Source organism: Lethenteron reissneri, chromosome 64 (assembly GCF_015708825.2).
Source record: "Lethenteron reissneri isolate LAM-NWPU_2019-01 chromosome 64, ASM1570882v1, whole genome shotgun sequence".
NCBI classification, from domain to species: Eukaryota; Metazoa; Chordata; class Hyperoartia; order Petromyzontiformes; family Petromyzontidae; genus Lethenteron; species Lethenteron reissneri.
In genome coordinates this window covers 11,336,143-11,353,039 of record NC_083842.1, presented here as the reverse complement: position 1 = coordinate 11,353,039, position 16,897 = coordinate 11,336,143, and the positions used below count along the sequence as shown (strand labels likewise).

Below are 16,897 nucleotides of genomic sequence, written 5' to 3'. Positions count from 1 at the left end.
ATCGATTGATTCTCCTCCCATCCCGAGGAGGTAGTGAACCTCAAAAGGTTCGATAATTGTTTTTTTACCCTTCTATCTGGCAAAAAAAACTGACACCTTTTTACAAGGAGTCATGTTTGTATAGACCGCAATACCTGCAGTCATAATACAAACAAAAGACATAACTCTGATAATGTGCACTGTCCTTGAAGTGCGCCTTTTGGCGTCATCTGGTCCAACCCATGTGAGACTAGGCTCTAAGGAAAGCTGTCTCGGGTGTGGACCAATCAACTTCAAGGACAGTGCACATTATCAGAGTTATGTCTTTTGTTTGCATTATGACTGCAGGTATTGCGGTCTATACAAACATGACTCCTTGTAAAAAGGTGTCAGTTTTTTTGCCAGATAGAAGGGTAAAAAAACAATTATCATATTTTTACTGGCAAATGAGGTTCCCATAGTACTCAAGAGGTTCATCAAGACCCGGTAATGATTCACGAAGATGTTCAAGTGTCTCTCTCTCTCTCGCTGTGATGTGCCACAACCCTAACCCCGAGTTGTGGGGGATCAGAAGTCGGAACTTACCAACTTGAGGTGGGAGTTCTCGGCCAGGAGCTTGTACCTGGACATCGGCTGGGGAAATAAAGCGACAGACCAAAGAAACACACGGAATATCAGGGCAGCGGTGGAGACTCCATTTGTCGGGTAAGAAAATGCTTCTGCACCGCGTGTTTGTTGAACTTCTTTCGCACCGTACGTAGCCAACCGCGCTAATCGGGGGTGCGGGGGAAGGACAACAAACTAAACACGAAAATTCGTTCTGAAGAAATCGGATTTCAATCGAGATGATTTCAAAGTGCACAACTCTGATGGCTTCCTGATGTAATAAAGCTCGTTGAGACGACTCCTGGAATCCGTCTTTTATTCAACTTGCATACAGCTTTTCCTTCCCGCTGCTGACAGGCAGCTTGAGAGGAACAGATAGCGGGAGAGACGCACTGCCACGTGGCAACCCGGAGCCCCGCTCCCGCGTGGCCCCTTTCCTCTGTTCGTTCCCGTTCTGACCACGTGTCGTTCGTCTCCACCCCTATTTAATACCCGGGTCACGTGGTACGTTTCCCCCAATCCTGGCTAGCCTCCATGGAATATTCTAGGCCTCCTCGTAAGCTGCCGGGACCACGCCCCTGACTCGTCTCCCCATTGGCTGTGGCCAAAGCCAGCAGAACCAATCCCCTACTTACAGCTGTCACCTTTCCATGACGTCAGGGCCACGCCCCTAGGCTTCCCCCCATTGGCTATAACCCAGGACTGGCAGAGCCGATCATCATGACAAGTTGTGATACGTCATTGAGCCTGAAATATCCTCACATTACACACTAATATCGGAATAAAGAGCATTCCGGAAGGAAAGCGCGCAATGATGCGGTGGCCGTCTTTGTTCGACGGTTAAGCCAAAATCCGCTGCTGCGAGGATGACCGGAGTTCGCGTGACGCTCTATGCTCCCTGACGAGACCAGCGAAGGTGTTACACGTGCCAGGCATGTGCGCCCACAATCGTGGAAACCGCCCAACTTGACGACGCGCGCTTCCCAGTGCCGGGCGAGACGGGCTTCACCAGGCCGGTGAGTTTTTCACCGACGCTGAGACCGTGACGGCGGCATTAAGACGTACAAGTGGTGCCGGGCTGTGGGAGGGAGGGGATCCATAGTCTTTGTGTTTTTTCGGTAAAGTCACGTAGGTAAAAAAATCAATTAAAATGAAAACAAATAAATTAAATCACGACGTTTCGGAGGCAACACAAGCTTCCGCCTTCAGGTGGTAGTGTCACAGCAAAATGACTGTATCAAGTGAAGAGTAATTACTGTATCAAGTGAAGAGTAATTACTGTATCAAGTGAAGAGTAATTACTGTATCAAGTGATTTTGTTGTGAGGGTTCCACCTGAAGACGGAAGCTTGTGGTTGCCTCCGAAACGTCATGATTTAATTGATTTGTTTTCATTTTAATAGATTTTTTCACCTACGCGACTTCACCGAAAAAAACAAAACGTATTGATCCTTGCAGTCACGAAAACTTCAAATCTAGGGAGGGGACTGCCAGCTAACCCCGCGTGTCCCGGTTGAGCTTCCCAGAATTCCGGAAACTTCCTTCATTAATAACAAGCCCCGTGGCGCGAGGTCGACCCCCGCGTGCACCCCCTTCGCCGTGGGATCCCCGCGCGACGCGAGGCTTACGGGCAGCAGAACGGGCAGCTCATCGCCGTTCTGCAGGGGGGCGGCCTTTCCAGGCGACGCGGCCTTCTCTTCCCGGCTCTTCCGGCTCTTCCGGGACGACTCGCCATCCTCCTCCCGGCTCTTCCGGCTCTTCCGGGACGACTCGCCATCAGCTTCCCGGCTCTTGCCGCTCTTTCGGGACGACTCGCCATCAGCTTCCCGGCTCTTGCCGCTCTTCTGGGACGAATCGCCATCCTCCTCCCGGCTCTTCCGGCTCTTCCGAGACGATTTTCCGTCTTCTTCCCTGCTCTTCCGGGACGGCTTGCTGTGCCCGTCCCTGCTCTTCCGGCTTTTCCGGGACGCGTCCCCCTCCTCCTCGTGACTTTCGGAGCTCTTCCGACTCTTCTGCGATGACGAACCCTCCTCCTTGCGGCCCTTGCGGCTTTTCTGCGATGGTTCCTCCTCCTCCTCTTGACAACTCTCCCGGCTCTCCCCGGGGGTCGCGACCTCTTCTTCGTCCTTCTCGTGCCTCTTCTCGCTCTGCAAAACGAAACCGGAGAAGCCGCCGTTGGCCAAGAGCGTTGAGAAGAGAGAGCCGAGTGGACGGCTCTTACGCCAATTCCCAATCAGGGTCATCGGAGATCGAGATATTAAAGCGACAACCATTCCCATCCGCAGGCGTCTACGGTCAGGTCAACTCCACTCCCTTTCAACAGAGTGCGGATTGAAGCCATTCAAAGTTCACCGTTAACTCCGTATAGAGTTCTGCACGTTCAAGTGATCAACATTCCCATGATGCAAATGAGAGAGGATGGAGACAGGTGCAGAGCGAGAGAGGCAGGTGCAGAGCGAGAGATAAGCAGAGCGAGAGAGAGAGAGCTAGTGAGAGAGAGAGAGAGAGCTAGTGAGAGAGTTCGCTAGAGGGACAGGTGGAGTGAGAGGGACCCTACGTTGTCCGCCACTTCCGGCTCGTGTGCTGCTGAAGGCGCTGTGCTCTCGATGAACTCGTACTGCAAGACACAACAACACAAGACGACCAAGAAGTTGCGCAACAAGTAACGTACGATGAACTTCTTTCGCACCGTACGTAGCCAGCCCTGCTAATCGGAGATTCAGCGGTTGAACGGGACCCCCAGAGTCGTCTTGAAATGGGAAAGTGTAAACTAGAGGCACGTGCATTCTTAACTACAGCCACATGTAACATTAACTACAGGGACATGTATTCTTCATTACAGGCACACGCAACCTTAAGCACAGTGACATGCACGTACAGCCAGGTGAACTACCTTGGCTTTGGAGGGAGACACTGCGTCGGACAGCCAGAAATCCAAATCGTTCAGCTGTGGAGAGCAGAGACCACCAATACACACACACACACAAAGGTAAAGCAATGTGAGGTCTTTTCTTGGTTCTTTCAGTAAAGTCACGTAGAAGGGAAATAATAAAGTAATAAAAATAAAACATAATAAAATAATTCTCACGACGTTTTGGCCACAACACAAGCAGCCGAAACGTCGTGAAAATTATTTTATAATGTTTAATTTTTATTATTTTATTATTTCCCTTCTACGTGACTTTACCGAAAGAACCAAGAAGACGAATCCCTGCAGTCACGAAAGCTTTAAATCGAAATTTTATGTGAGGTCTGTGCATGTGTGTGCTGTGTGTGGTGCGTATGATGCGTTTGTGCTGTGTGCGTGTGAGGTGTGTGCTATGCATGTGGTGTGTGTGCTGTGTATGTGTGCTGCGTGTGCGTGATGCGTGTGTGCGTGTGTGGGGACCAGTAATGTAGCGCTTAGCGTGCTGCCCTACAAACCCGGCGACCCGAGTTCGATTCCTGCTCATGGCCAACACCAGTGACGATTATCTAAATCGGTCTTGGGCCTCCCCTAGGTCGATTCAGCCTCAAATGAGTACATGCCGCAGTGTGTGAACATCACTAACAGCACTTGTCCCAACAGTCTGTTAAGCCTATATGGGAGATCTTTGTCTTTATTTTTTGTGGTGTGCTGTGTGCACTGTGCGTGGGCACTGTGTGTGTGCACGCTGTGTGTGTGTGCACGCTGTGTGTGTGTGCTGTCGCTGTGTGTGTGTGCTGTCGCTGTGTGTGTGTGTGCGCGCTGTGTGTGTGTGCTGTGTGTGTGTGCTGTGTGTGTGTGTGCTGTGTGTGTGTGTGTGTGCTGTCGCTGTGTGTGTGTGTGCTGTGTGTGTGTGCGTGCTGTGTGTGCGCGCTGTGTGTGCGCGCGCGCTGTGTGTGTGCGCTGTGTGTGTGTGCTGTGTGTGTGTGTGCGCTGTGTGTGTGTGTGCTGTCGCTGTGTGTGTGTGTGCGCGCTGTGTGTGTGTGCTGTGTGTGTGTGCTGTGTGTGTGTGTGCGCTGTGTGTGTGTGTGCTGTCGCTGTGTGTGTGTGCTGTGTGCTGTGTGTGCGCTGTGTGTGTGTGCGCGCTGTGTGTGTGTGTGTATGGTCGATATTAGGGGGTGGGGAACCGCTTCCTTACCAAGACTCAAAACAGGAATTTCAATTTCCTTTTGTGTGCGGCACATTAAACACTCAACTCACTATGCTGCAATGTCACATCTGCCACGATGCTACACTAAGCTAAAATCACAGTAACCTTGGCTCGATTTCTAGCAAATTCCTGGCAAATGGAATCTCCACATCTATCATTCATTGAGCCTCTTACGGCTTAAACAAAAAAAATATTATAAGGAGAGCCTCTGTAGAAACTGCTCTAACAGCAACAACAGTTGGACACCCTACAGAGGTTGGTGAGGGGGGGGTGCAGGGTGGTTCAGGATTATTTTAAAAATTGCGTCAGGATCACCGGGCCGGACACGCACCTCGTGGAATCCGGGTTTCAGACGCCCGCGGTTAAGCCGAGTTAGGTTCTCAAGCGATGCGCTCGGCCCAATGATGAAACGAGGCGAGCAAAAAAAAAGAAAAATTAACCCGTAAAAACAAAGTTTTTCACTATAAATCCTTTATATGCGTGGCAGCTAGAGTCCTCTCGTCCTCTGGCTTGAGATGGCTGCCACCTATGGGTCAGATGATTGCCTGCCACCATTAAGCAATTGGTAATTAAATATAATTATTTTTTTTTCCTAAAAAGTGTAAAGTTATGGAAAAAAATTTTCACGGAAATAAATTGTCACGCACAACGAGTCTGTGTGCAAAATGTCAGCTCGATTGGATCACGGGAAGTGGGTTAAAAAACGACCAAAAGATGTACACGGTCGTAAGCGCGCAAGCAAGCAAGCGAGCGAACTTCATAAAAAGGATTTAAAAAGAAACATCGCGTACAATGCGGTTTCTCGAATTGATTCAGCATTTTCTTGAATTCGTTTATTTGCCTCGTGACAAATGGCTACACAGGAGCAGGCTTGTACGGCGGAGGTTGCACCTCCACCTCGTGCAGACAAGATGTAATTGAAGCGAGCTCCGAACGAGCTCTGTGAAACCATCTTACCGCAAGATGCATATTCTCCAACAGGTGGCGAGAGTTCCAAATGGAAATCTCTTGCCCCTCAAGCCACGGTTGACAACGAAACAGCACCAACGCCAACAACCACACATCACCGGGACGCGAGAGATTCGGAAGTCCTGGAAAATGTACAGGGACCCAGAGGTCAAAGATCAAGGGGGTGAAGGTCGTACGTCTGCATTGGCGGGCGTGCTGGTGCCGCCCTCTCCATCGCCGGCCGCCCCCCTAGGCTCCGGGTCATGTGACGTGGCGGCCACCGCCTTCTTGTCCCCGTGCGAGCCGTGCCTCTTCCGCTCTTTCTGTCACAGACCCCGCACAGACCCCGCGGCAATGGTGACGACGGCGCAACGATAGCGGTAACGATGCAAGGGTCGCTGGTTATGACAATCGAACGCGAGTAGGTGACACAGGAGTAAAGACTATTTAAGGCCTCGACACAGAGGCCTAGTTTCTCTGTGTGCCTATGTATGTCTCTCTCTCTATGTATCTCTGCGATATGTGTCTGCTTATATGTCTGTCTATATGTCTCTGGTTCTGTGTTTTATCTCTCTCTCTCAAATTTAGCATTCTCAGGAAGAACGTAATCAACCAGGTAGGGTGTTGACTGTTATGTTATCCGACTCTCTCTGTTGTATTACATTACATTTCTAAGTATACTAGATTTGTGTTTCTATTTCATTTATACCTGATGACGATTGCTTGTGTTGCAATCGAAACGTCGTATGCTAGTATTTAATTTATTATTTTCTCTTTCTACGTGACTTTACCGAAAGAACCAAAGAGTAAAGACTGCTCAAGTCTATCGGGTTTGTTTCTAAGGCTGGGGGGTCAGGTTTAGGGTTTCTGGTTGGAGTCGGGTTCAGGGTCGGAATCAGGTTTATGGTTCTGGTTGGAGTCAGGTTTAGGGTTTTGGGTGGGGTCAGGTGTAGAGTTCTGCGTGGGATCAGGTTTAGGGTTCTGGGTCGGAATCAGGTTTATGGTTCTGGTTGGAGTTGGGTTTAGGGTTTGGGTGGGGTCAGGTTAAGATTTCTGCGTGGGATCAGGTTTAGGGTTTCTGGTTGGAGTCAGGTTCACGGTTTCGGCTGGAGTCAGGTTTAGGGTTTAGGGTTAGAGTCAGGTCTACGGTCCTCGCTGGAGTCTGGTTTAGGGTTTTAGGTGGGGTCAGGTTTAGAGTTCTGGCATGGGATCAGGTTTAGGGTTTCTGGTTGGAGTCAAGTTCACGGTTTCGGCTGGAGTCGGGTTTAGCACGAGCATCAGCGAGCGCAAGACAGGATGAAGGCGTCAAACGTCGGTGGTAGAAGAGAGGGTCAAACCTTGTCCTTCTTGCCCTTCTTCCTGTCCTTCTCCTTGTCTTTGCCCTTGTCCTTCTCTTTGCTCTTCCTCTTCTCCTTGCCCTGCTCTTTGCCGCTCATCTTGCCCGGCTGCACGGGGCTCTCGCTGTCCGGCGAGACGATGCGGTGAGTCTTCACCGGCAGCTTGTCGCCGTCGGTCAGCGGCCTGGCAAGCGAGCAGAGGCATCGTCGCTCACCGTCACCACCATCATCACCATCACCGCCATCGTCAAAGACAAAGATCCCATCCCTCCCCCCACCCCCGGGACAGCTTGTGAGCAAGTAGCGGCATATAGGAGGTCGTGGGTTCAATCCCCGACGCCTGCTGTATAAATTTCGATTTAAAGCTTTCGTGACTGCAGGGATTCATCTTCTTGGTTCTTTCGGTAAAGTCACGTAGAAGGGAGGTAATAAAATAATAAAAATAAAACATAAAATAATTCTCACGGCGTTTCGGCCACAACGCAAGCAGCCGTCCTCAGGTGAAGACCAGGTCTGTTCAGACGCTGTCTCCCCGACAGACCTGGTCTTCACCTGAGGACGGCTGCTTGTGTTGTGGCCGAAACGTCGTGAGAATTATTTTATTATGTTTTATTTTTATCATTTTATTACCTCCCTTCTACGTGACTTTACCGAAAGAACCAAGAAGCCTGCTGTATATTTGGAGTTTGCGTGTGTCTCTTTCTCTCCCCTGAGGTCGCGTGGATTACTTTTTTTCCGGGTCCTCCGGTTTTCCCCTCCACGTTTAGAATCAACGAGCGTGTTTGGCTCCTGCTATAAATGTCCACATGATGATAACCCACTTCGTTGTGCTATCACTTGTGGCCAGGGTCGCTTGCGAGAAAAGAGCTCTACAAGCTCAGCAGGCCTTACCTGCTAAAATAAAAATAGTTAACAGCTTAGTTTGATCTTCTTGGTTCTTTCCGTAAAGCCATGTAGAAGGGAAATAGTACAATAATAAAAATAAAACATAATAAAATACAATTCTCACGACGTTTCGGCCACAACGCAAGCAGCCGTCCTCAGGTGATATGCAAATTCCTTTGTCAAGGCACCCTTCCTCCTCTAACCCAGCTTAAATATACGCTGCCAAGCTTGGTGGTGTTCATTCGGACGCTGTCTTTCCGACAGCCCTGTTCTTCACCCGAGGACGGCTGCTTGCGTTGTGTCTGAAACGTCGTGAGAATTGTATTTTATTATGTTTCATTTTCATTATTTTATTATTTCCCTTCTACGTGACTTTACCGAAAGAACCAAGAAGATGAATCCCTGCAGTCACGAAAGAAGCTTTAAATCGAAATTTAGTTTGAGTTCAAGATGACGCAAAAACATACTCACTTGTCCAAATCCATGTCCAGAGCTCTGTAGGGGTCTTTGGGGTCGAACCTTTTATCTTCATCGTCACTGGGGAGGGCGTCCTGGGTCAACACGAACATCGCAGAGCTTAGCCGGGGGACGTCTCCCGGGGGAGACCGGCACTGCGCCAGTGAGCAGCAATTTAATAAAAACAACAACAACGGCAACAGCGGCGGCATGGGGATGTGCAGCGGGTCAGCGGCATGAGTCACCGCCGCCGCTGCTGCTGAATGTTTGCTCACCGCATCAGGCGCTGGCTCTTAAAGATGAGATGGCTCATGGGGGACGGCGAGGCCAGGTTCGGGTAGGAGGGGGGGGATGGAGAAACTCCAAAGGGCGCGTACACAAAGACAAAGCATCCCCCACCTTCCTATAGCCTTTAACAGACTGCAGAGGGGCAAGTGCCGTTCGTGAGTGAGCGCCTATGAAGGCCGGCGTGTCTCTCCAGGACTCATGCTTACACACTTGCGCTAGGTACTCGTTTAAGGCTGAGTCGACCTAGGGGAAGCCCAGGGCCGGTTCAGATATTCGTCACCGATGTTTGGTTGCGAGTGAATCGGACATTGCAATTGGAATCTCTATTTATCGTGGAGAAATCCGATGAGCCATTAAGCTCTTTTTCAACAGCTGTCCAGGAGGGGCAAAAGTAGCAATGGAATGGGTTCATAGCGCAGTGCACTAATGAATGTGCCACCGCTCACACACACACACTCTCTTGCAAATGTTCATTCACACGTGCACATCCAAAAACAGATAAACACACATCTCCTCTCACAAGCACACCCCCCCATGTGCACAGTAAACAGGCCTCCAATTACACAAAGATCCCCCGTGTAGCCTTTAAAGGATTGTTGGGCAAGTGCTATTAGAAAGCAAATATGAAATAAAATAATAATAAATGAAAAATAACTAAATTAAATCACGACGTTTCGGAGGCAACATAAGTCTCCGTCTTCAGGTGGGACAGTCACAGCTAAATTTACTGTATCAAGTGAAGAGAAATCCAAGAGACAAGATCTTATATACTGGTTCAGGGGAGGGGGGAGGAGCTAATCTAAATGAGGGGGGAGGAGCTAATCTAAATGAGGGGGGAGGAGCTAATCTAAATGAGGGGGGAAGAGCTAATCTAAATGAGGGAGGAGGAGCTAATCTAAATGAGGGGGGAGGAGCTAATCTAAATGAGGGGGGAGGAGCTAATCTAAATGAGGGGGGAAGAGCTAATCTAAATGAGGGAGGAGGAGCTAATCTAAATTTGGCAGTCAGGGACTGGGAGGGTGGAGGGGGGGCTCGAAGGGAAGGTTCAAGTGAAGCACTTCCATAGGGATTATGGCCGATGTTGGCTTCCAAAACCAAACAACAGCAGCGCTGTTAAACGCGGTGGATGTCAACAACTCGGTAAAATAGACCTACGTGACTTTACCGAAAAAACCCAAGAGTGTGCATCCTTGCAGTCACGAAAGCTTCAAATCTAGAAGCAAATATGAAGGCCGGCATGGCGCATGATGAAGTGGGTGGCCAACACCACGCCCGGTCGCCTTTGTCTTCCTTTTGTAAATGTTTACACACCGTACCAGGTACTCATTTGAGGCCGAGTCGACCTAGGGGAGGCCCAGAACAGATAATCGTCACTGGTGTTGGCCGTGAGCGTGAATCGAACTCGGGTCGCCGGGTTCGTAGCGCAGCGTAGCGCTAACTGCTACACTGTCGCTCCCCACAGACGCACACCGTTAATTGGCTGTGAGCACGAATCGACCACGGGTCGCCGGGTTCCTAGCGCAGCACGCTAACCGCTTCCCTGCCGCTCCAATCACACACCCGGCAAGAGACACGCGCGCATGCACAAACGACCCATCCACACACACAGGCACACATCCCCAACAACAACCACGGCCGTCTTTCCCCACGAGGTGGCGGTGACGTCACCGTGGCTCTTGTGCTAGATTCGGTGAACTTTAAGGTCACGTGAAGCACGTATAACAACACGCAATATCAGAGCGGCGACGGAGACCCCATTTGTCAGGTGAGAAGATGCTTCTGCATCGTATATGTTTGTTGAACTTCTTTCGCACCGCACGTAGCCAAACGTACTAAGTGGAGGTGAGGGGGGACGGACAAGAAACTAAACACGAAAAGCAGTTCGAAAAAAAAATGTTAACATAGATTAAAAAAATGCATAGCTCCAATGGTTCATCTTCTTGGTTCTTTTCGGTAAAGTCACGTAGAAGGGAAATAATAAAAGACGCTTCGGCCACAACGCAAGCAGCCGTCCTCAGGTGAAGAACAGGTCTGTCGGAAAGACGGCGTCTGAATGACAGCGTTTGAATGACGCTGTCTTTTCGACAGACCTGTTCTTCACCTGAGGACGGCTGCTTGCGTTGTGGCCGAAACGTCTTTTATTATTTCCCTTCTACGTGACTTTACCGAAAAGAACCAAGAAGATGAATCCCTGCAGTCACGAAAGCTTTATATCGAAAGCTCCAATGGCTTTCTAATAAACGTTCCCCGACGGCCACAGAAGCGCATCTTAAAGCGCGCGATGCAGTAACGACAGGAGGTCACGGGACAGACCCAGATGCTGTGGGTTGACCAACTGAGATGATGGACAGATGCCCCCCTACCTGTAATCCTCACTGTGCCACCTCGCTGCATTTTATCCGCGCGCACACACCAGGCCTCCTTTGCAGACGAGAAATTGTTTTTCGTGTCTCCGTGCGTTTATTTCATCTCCTGGTTAAGTGAAAGGGGCCTCACTGATCACAGCCTGGCACTAACCCACAAAGACCGGGGTAGCTTGCACACGCACACACACACACGCGCGCGCCCAGCACCTCGGGCATCTCCTCGGTGACGATGTCGACCGTCTGCGCGGGCGCGATGTCCTCCTCGCTGTCGGCCGTGCGGTGCCGCCGCCTGCGCCGCCGCCCGTCCTTGTCGCCCTTGCGACGCGCCTCCCCCCCGCCCGCCGCGGTGCGCTGCTTCCGTCGCCGCTCCTCCTCCTGCCGCGCCAGCTGCTCCGACGACGCGTGCAAGCCTGTGCGGGCCGATTGGCGAGACGCAAACCGCATGTCGTCCCCCCCCTCTTGAAGTCGACAGTTATTGCAATTCACTACTCTACGGGATGTCTGGCAAAAAAAAAAAAGCATTAACAAGCCGTAGCGCGTACATTGTTCTCCAGCACACTCTGAGGTTGTTTCGGTATAGTCACGTAGGTAAAATAATAATGAAGTAAAATGAAAATAAACAAAATTAAATCGCGACGTTTCGGAGGCAACGCAAGTCTCCGTCTGCAGGTGGGACCGTCACAGCCAAATTGACTGTATCAAGTGAAGAGAAATCCAAGAGACGAGATCTTATATACTGGTTCAGGGGAGGGGGTAGGAGCTTATCTAAACTATGGCTCCTCCCCCCTCCCGTCACGACTGATCCCACCTGCTTCAACTGCCGTTCGGCGAGACTCGGGATGAGGCCATCATACGCAGAGGGGCTGTCACGGATCAATATAACGGAGGGAGAGTGCACATGCACGCTGGCACGGGGGAGGGACAACCCCACGTGCAGGACCCGAGGGCTGCATGTTGGCGAAGGCGGGGAGGGGGGGGCACGCCTACCTGGCATTTTCAGCGGCACGTCGAGGTCAATCTCCACGACGGGGATGTGATTCACTCCTGGCGAGGAGTTCTAGAGGACAAAAGGACAAAGGCAAGAATTCCCCGTGTAGCCTCTGTTGGGGCAAGTGCTGTTTGCGAGCAACTGTGAAGGCCGGCACGGCGCACGAAGGGGGGTGGGTGGCCAGCACCACGCCCGGCCGTCTGTCTCCACAAAGTGGCGATGTTTACTACACACCGCACCAGGTACTCATTTGATGCCGAGTCGACCTAGGGGAGGCCCAGGACCGGTTCAGATAATCGTCACCGGTGTTGGCCGTGAGCGTGAATCGAACTCGGGTCGTCGGGCGCAGCATAGCGCTAACCATTACGCTACCACTCCGCCCACATACACAAAGTACAAACATCAGCACCACGTGATGGCCAAATGTGTGCACACAACCGTAATGTGAAGACATCGCACGTGATGTGTCCGGTCCGCGTACTCTGGATGTAGTAAGCGGCTCACTAGCAATCTAGTACACAACTGGGGGGGGGGGGGGGGGGGGCGGTTACGAACCTTTTGGTGGGAGGGGGAGCTCTTGATGTAGTAGGGATTGCTCTCCTGATCCCGCTTGCGCTGCTCCCGCATCTGAAGGTGGTGGGGGGGGGGGGGGCACAAAAACACGTGGTCACGAGGGCCGGGGCTCAGTGCGGTGGCAGTGGTCGTGGGGTTAGAACCCTGAGGTTCCCTCGGCCTGATGCTCTTGTGAGGGCTGGGTCCGGACGGGCCAGTGGTCAGGGACCCACCGGACCAGCGGTGGGTCAGTCTCCCCTAGGTTTAGCCAGCCAGAGGGCTGGAGTAGGGAGAGTCGTAGGTACGATAGCCTGGAGGCTGTACCTCCCCAGGTTGTGGGTGAAAGGGGCCATTACCCCTTTGCGTTAGGGATTAGTGTAAACTGTTTGGTGAAATAAAGCGTGTTGCCTCGACGAAGACTCCGTCTCCCTCCAAGAACATTACACATGGAGGGGAGATCTTTGTTCTGAGTGTGCAAGTTGCCTTGTTCATCTCGTCCTTGCTGGGCTCCGGCTGCCGGCGTTGACTCGGATCGCTGTGCTCCTCCACGATGCCTCGTTTCCGCTTGCCCTCGTTCTCCCCGTCCTCCTCTTCCTCCTCCTCGCTTCCCGACGAGGGCTCGTTAATCCAGCTGTCCAGGTCCAGCCTGGACAACGACAACAACAACAACCGCTGTTTGACACTAAGTGGGCGACCTCTCCAGTGCTGCTGCGGTGGTCCACTTCCTGCCCCGCCTCCTCCCCCCCACTTCTCTCCCCCCCCCCTACTGCCGAGGCCGATATAACCTCGTGCCACGGCATATCTGTCGTCTACTTCAACACTATACACTACAATATAAACTACACTATACACTACACTATGCACTACACTATGCACTACACTACACTACTATACACTACACTATACAATACACTACATTACTATGCACTATACAATACACTACACTCTACACTACTATACATTACACAATACACTACACTCTACACTACACTACATTACACTATACACTACACTACTATACACTACACACTACACTACTATACACTACTACACACTACACTATACACTACACTACTATATTTTAACCGGTCCTGGGCCCTTCCGTTTTGATTCCACCACGGCGCTAGTGCAGCGGGTGGCGCGCAAGTGTCATCGGTGTGGTTGGTGTCAGCGCTGCGGTCTCACCCATCCGGGATGGGTACTTTCTTCTGGGCCTTGGGCGCCACGGGGTTGAGTTCCCCGGAGAAGAGCGAGGCCACCTCCGCCACCACGGCCACGTCCTTGACGTGCAGCTTCTGCACGTAGCGCACCAGCTGCAGCACGCCCGACGCCTGCACGCGGCGCCGCGCGGAACGCACGCCGCATGCCGCACGGCCGATTAGCACGGTTGGCTAATTCTAGATTTGACGCTTTCGTGACTGCAAGGATTCATACTCTTCGTTCTTTCGGTAAAGTCACCATGTAGGTAAAAAATGAAATAACACGACCACAGGGGAGAGAAAGAGACACACGCAAACTCCGAATATACAGCAGGCTTCTTGGTTCTTTCGGGTAAAGTCACGTAGAAGGGAAGTAATAAAATAATAAAAATAAAACATAATAAAATAATTCTCACGACGTTTCGGCCACAACGCAAGCAGCCGTCCTCAGGTGGAGACCAGGTCTGTCGGGGAGACAGCATCTGAACAGACCTGGTCTTCACTTGAGGATGGCTGCTTGCGTTGTGGCCGAAACGTCGTGAGAATTATTTGATTATGTTTACTTTTTATTATTTTATTACCTCCCTTCTACGTGACTTTACCGAAAGAACCAAGAAGATGAATCCCTGCAGTCACGAAAGCTTTAAATCGAAAAATAAAATAATAAAATCACGACGTTTCGGAGGCAACGCGAGTCTCCGTCATCATCAGGTGGGACCGTCACAGCCAGATTTGCTGCATCAAGTGAGGCAGGGATTCCAAGATGCAAGCTCTTACATACAAGTTAAGGGGGAGGAGGGGGGGGGAGCTTATCAGAATGTGGTAGCCAATGAATGGAACGTATCGAGAGGGGGGGGGGCGGGGCTAAGTACGGCGCGAAAGAAGTTCAACACACGTACATATCGTCTTGGTTCTTTTGGTAAAGTCACGGAGAAGGGAAATAATAAAATAATAAAAATAAAACATAATAAACGTACATGTTATACGTACACAATCCACAAGCCACTTCACGAGCGACACGCACACCGCACCAATGCCACACACCCTGCCCCCCTCTAAAATCTCGTCGGATCTCAGAAGCTAAGCAGGGCCGAGCGCTGGACAGGCGCTCGCAAGCGGTGACGACTCACCCTCTCCTGCACCTCCAGGTCGCCGTTGTTCACAAACGGCGGCAGGCGGTCGGCCATGAGGCTGACGAGGTCGCCGAGGCCGCTGCCGGCGTTGTCGTTGGGGTCGTCGGGGTCGCGACCCGACAGCGACCCCAGCAGCCAGGCGAACAACTTGGCGGAATTGTGCACGTACACGGCCTGGACGTGGCCGGGCAGCGTGCACACGCGCGGGCGCAGGAGGGCTTCGAGGGTCACGCGCGGCTCTTCCAGGTGCCTGCGACGAGACGAAGGTCAGTTTCTTGTCCCTCCCCGTCACCTCCGAAGGGCACGGTTGGCGATGTACGGCGCGCGCGCGAGAAGTTCAACACGCACGCACGCACGCATACGTCAGATCCCATACCCCCCACCCCGACCGCCGCCACGTAGCCTTTTAGGATCGGTGGGAGCAAGAGCTGTGAAATATTTGTGATTCAACACATCCTCCCTCACGTAACACACTGCAACATTAGGACGTTGCCGGGCGGTGATGCCAGGGCAGTCGACGGTATCGGGCACATCGGACTCATCAGAGCAGGCGGGGGGAGGAGAGGAAGGGATTTTCTTTGGGGGAAGGGTGGGAGGTTAGACGGTCATTGCCGTTCTGGGTTCAGGTGTTTAAGGGGCAAGCGCTGTGAGCGATGGGTGGGTGTGGCTAGCACTTGGCATGGCACCAAGTGCTCATTGAAGACTGAGTCGACCCAAAAGGAAGGCCCCAGGGACCGGTTAAAATATATTGGTCTTGACACTATTGCCGATGCTGCTACGGATGTTGCTGCTATTCCTGCTGCGAATGTTGATCACGATGTCGCTACTGATCCTGATGATGCTGATCATGCTGATGGTGGTGGTGTCGATGACGTGCAGCTTCAGATGCAGGGCTACAACATCAGCTGGGCAGCCTTCAACATCATCGAGGTCATGAGTTCAGCGAAATTCACGCACAGGGTAAGGGGATCCATTCTCTTTGGTTTTTTCGGTAAAGTCACGTAGGTGAAAATGAAAACAAATGAATTAAATCACGACGTTTCGGAAGCAACACACGCACAACCGTCATTCAGGTGTTGACTGCACCAGCAAAATGACCGAGGCGTCTGAAGAATTTTGCCGGAGCAGTCAACACCTGATGACAGATGTGCTGGTGTTGCTTCCGAAACGTCGCGATTTAATTTATGCGTTTGTCTTTTTCTACCTACGTGACTTTACCGAAAAAAACAAAGAGAGTATGGATCCTTGCAGTCACGAAAACTTCAAATCTAGAATCAATAAAAACTCTTTGGGTCTTTGGGTAAAGTCAAATAGATCTTTATCTACGTGGGAATTGTCATTCAGCAGGCGAAACACTTCACTGCCGCTGCGCACGACATGACTGCACGCGTAGGCCAGCGGTTGGGAAAGCAGATACAGGTTAGTCCCCGAGTTACGATGGGGTCCGACTGACGATATTTCGATCTTACGATGGCGATAGCGATAAGACAAAATTGCCATCAACAACCTAACATCGTACACCATTGGTGTCATGACTCCTCGTAAAAAGGTGTCAGTTTTGTTGCCAGAGAGAAGGGTAAAAAAACAATTATCATATTTTTTACTGGCAAATCAGGTACCAATGGTGTAAATGCTTACCCCGAGCTCTCATACTCTGATGGTGCATTGTCTCTGAGTTGTGCGCATTTTGGCGTCATCTGGTCCAACCCATGTGAGACTAGGCTCTAAGGAACGCTGTCTCGGGTGTGGACCAATCAACTTCAAGGACAGTGCATACATTATCAGAGTTATGTTTTTTGTTTGCATTATGACTGCAGGTATTGTGGTCTATGCAAACATGACTCCTTCCTGAAATTTCGACGAATCGTCACGATGCAAACTCTTGATCAGATCCCAGATTCTAATCGATATTTCGCTTTGGTCTCGATTCTCACCGTCTTTAATTTGTATTGTTTGTCCTCTCTCTCTCTCGTCCGTGCGCCCACCGTGACATGTGCCCCCCCCCCCCCCCCCCCGTGGCAAATCCACCGCCACGGCAGTTTGTTT

General features: G+C 51.3%; 1 protein-coding gene across 2 annotated transcripts in view; it reads right to left on the bottom strand.

The window, feature by feature from the left end:
* The window catches only part of LOC133358970 (AP-3 complex subunit delta-1-like), a 76,629-nt gene that overhangs the window by 10,940 nt on the left and 48,792 nt on the right, over positions 1-16,897 (bottom strand). For both annotated transcript variants that reach the window (XM_061577351.1, XM_061577352.1), the window contains exons 15-27: positions 14,849-15,101; positions 13,705-13,850; positions 13,003-13,165; positions 12,523-12,594; positions 11,967-12,036; positions 11,187-11,389; positions 8,341-8,420; positions 6,985-7,168; positions 5,845-5,970; positions 3,478-3,531; positions 3,142-3,201; positions 2,213-2,731; positions 565-612 (exon numbers count right to left, since the gene is read on the bottom strand). In XM_061577351.1, coding sequence (XP_061433335.1) covers positions 565-612; positions 2,213-2,731; positions 3,142-3,201; positions 3,478-3,531; positions 5,845-5,970; positions 6,985-7,168; positions 8,341-8,420; positions 11,187-11,389; positions 11,967-12,036; positions 12,523-12,594; positions 13,003-13,165; positions 13,705-13,850; positions 14,849-15,101 — 1,978 coding nt within the window. The remainder of the gene's footprint in view (positions 1-564; positions 613-2,212; positions 2,732-3,141; positions 3,202-3,477; positions 3,532-5,844; positions 5,971-6,984; positions 7,169-8,340; positions 8,421-11,186; positions 11,390-11,966; positions 12,037-12,522; positions 12,595-13,002; positions 13,166-13,704; positions 13,851-14,848; positions 15,102-16,897) is intronic.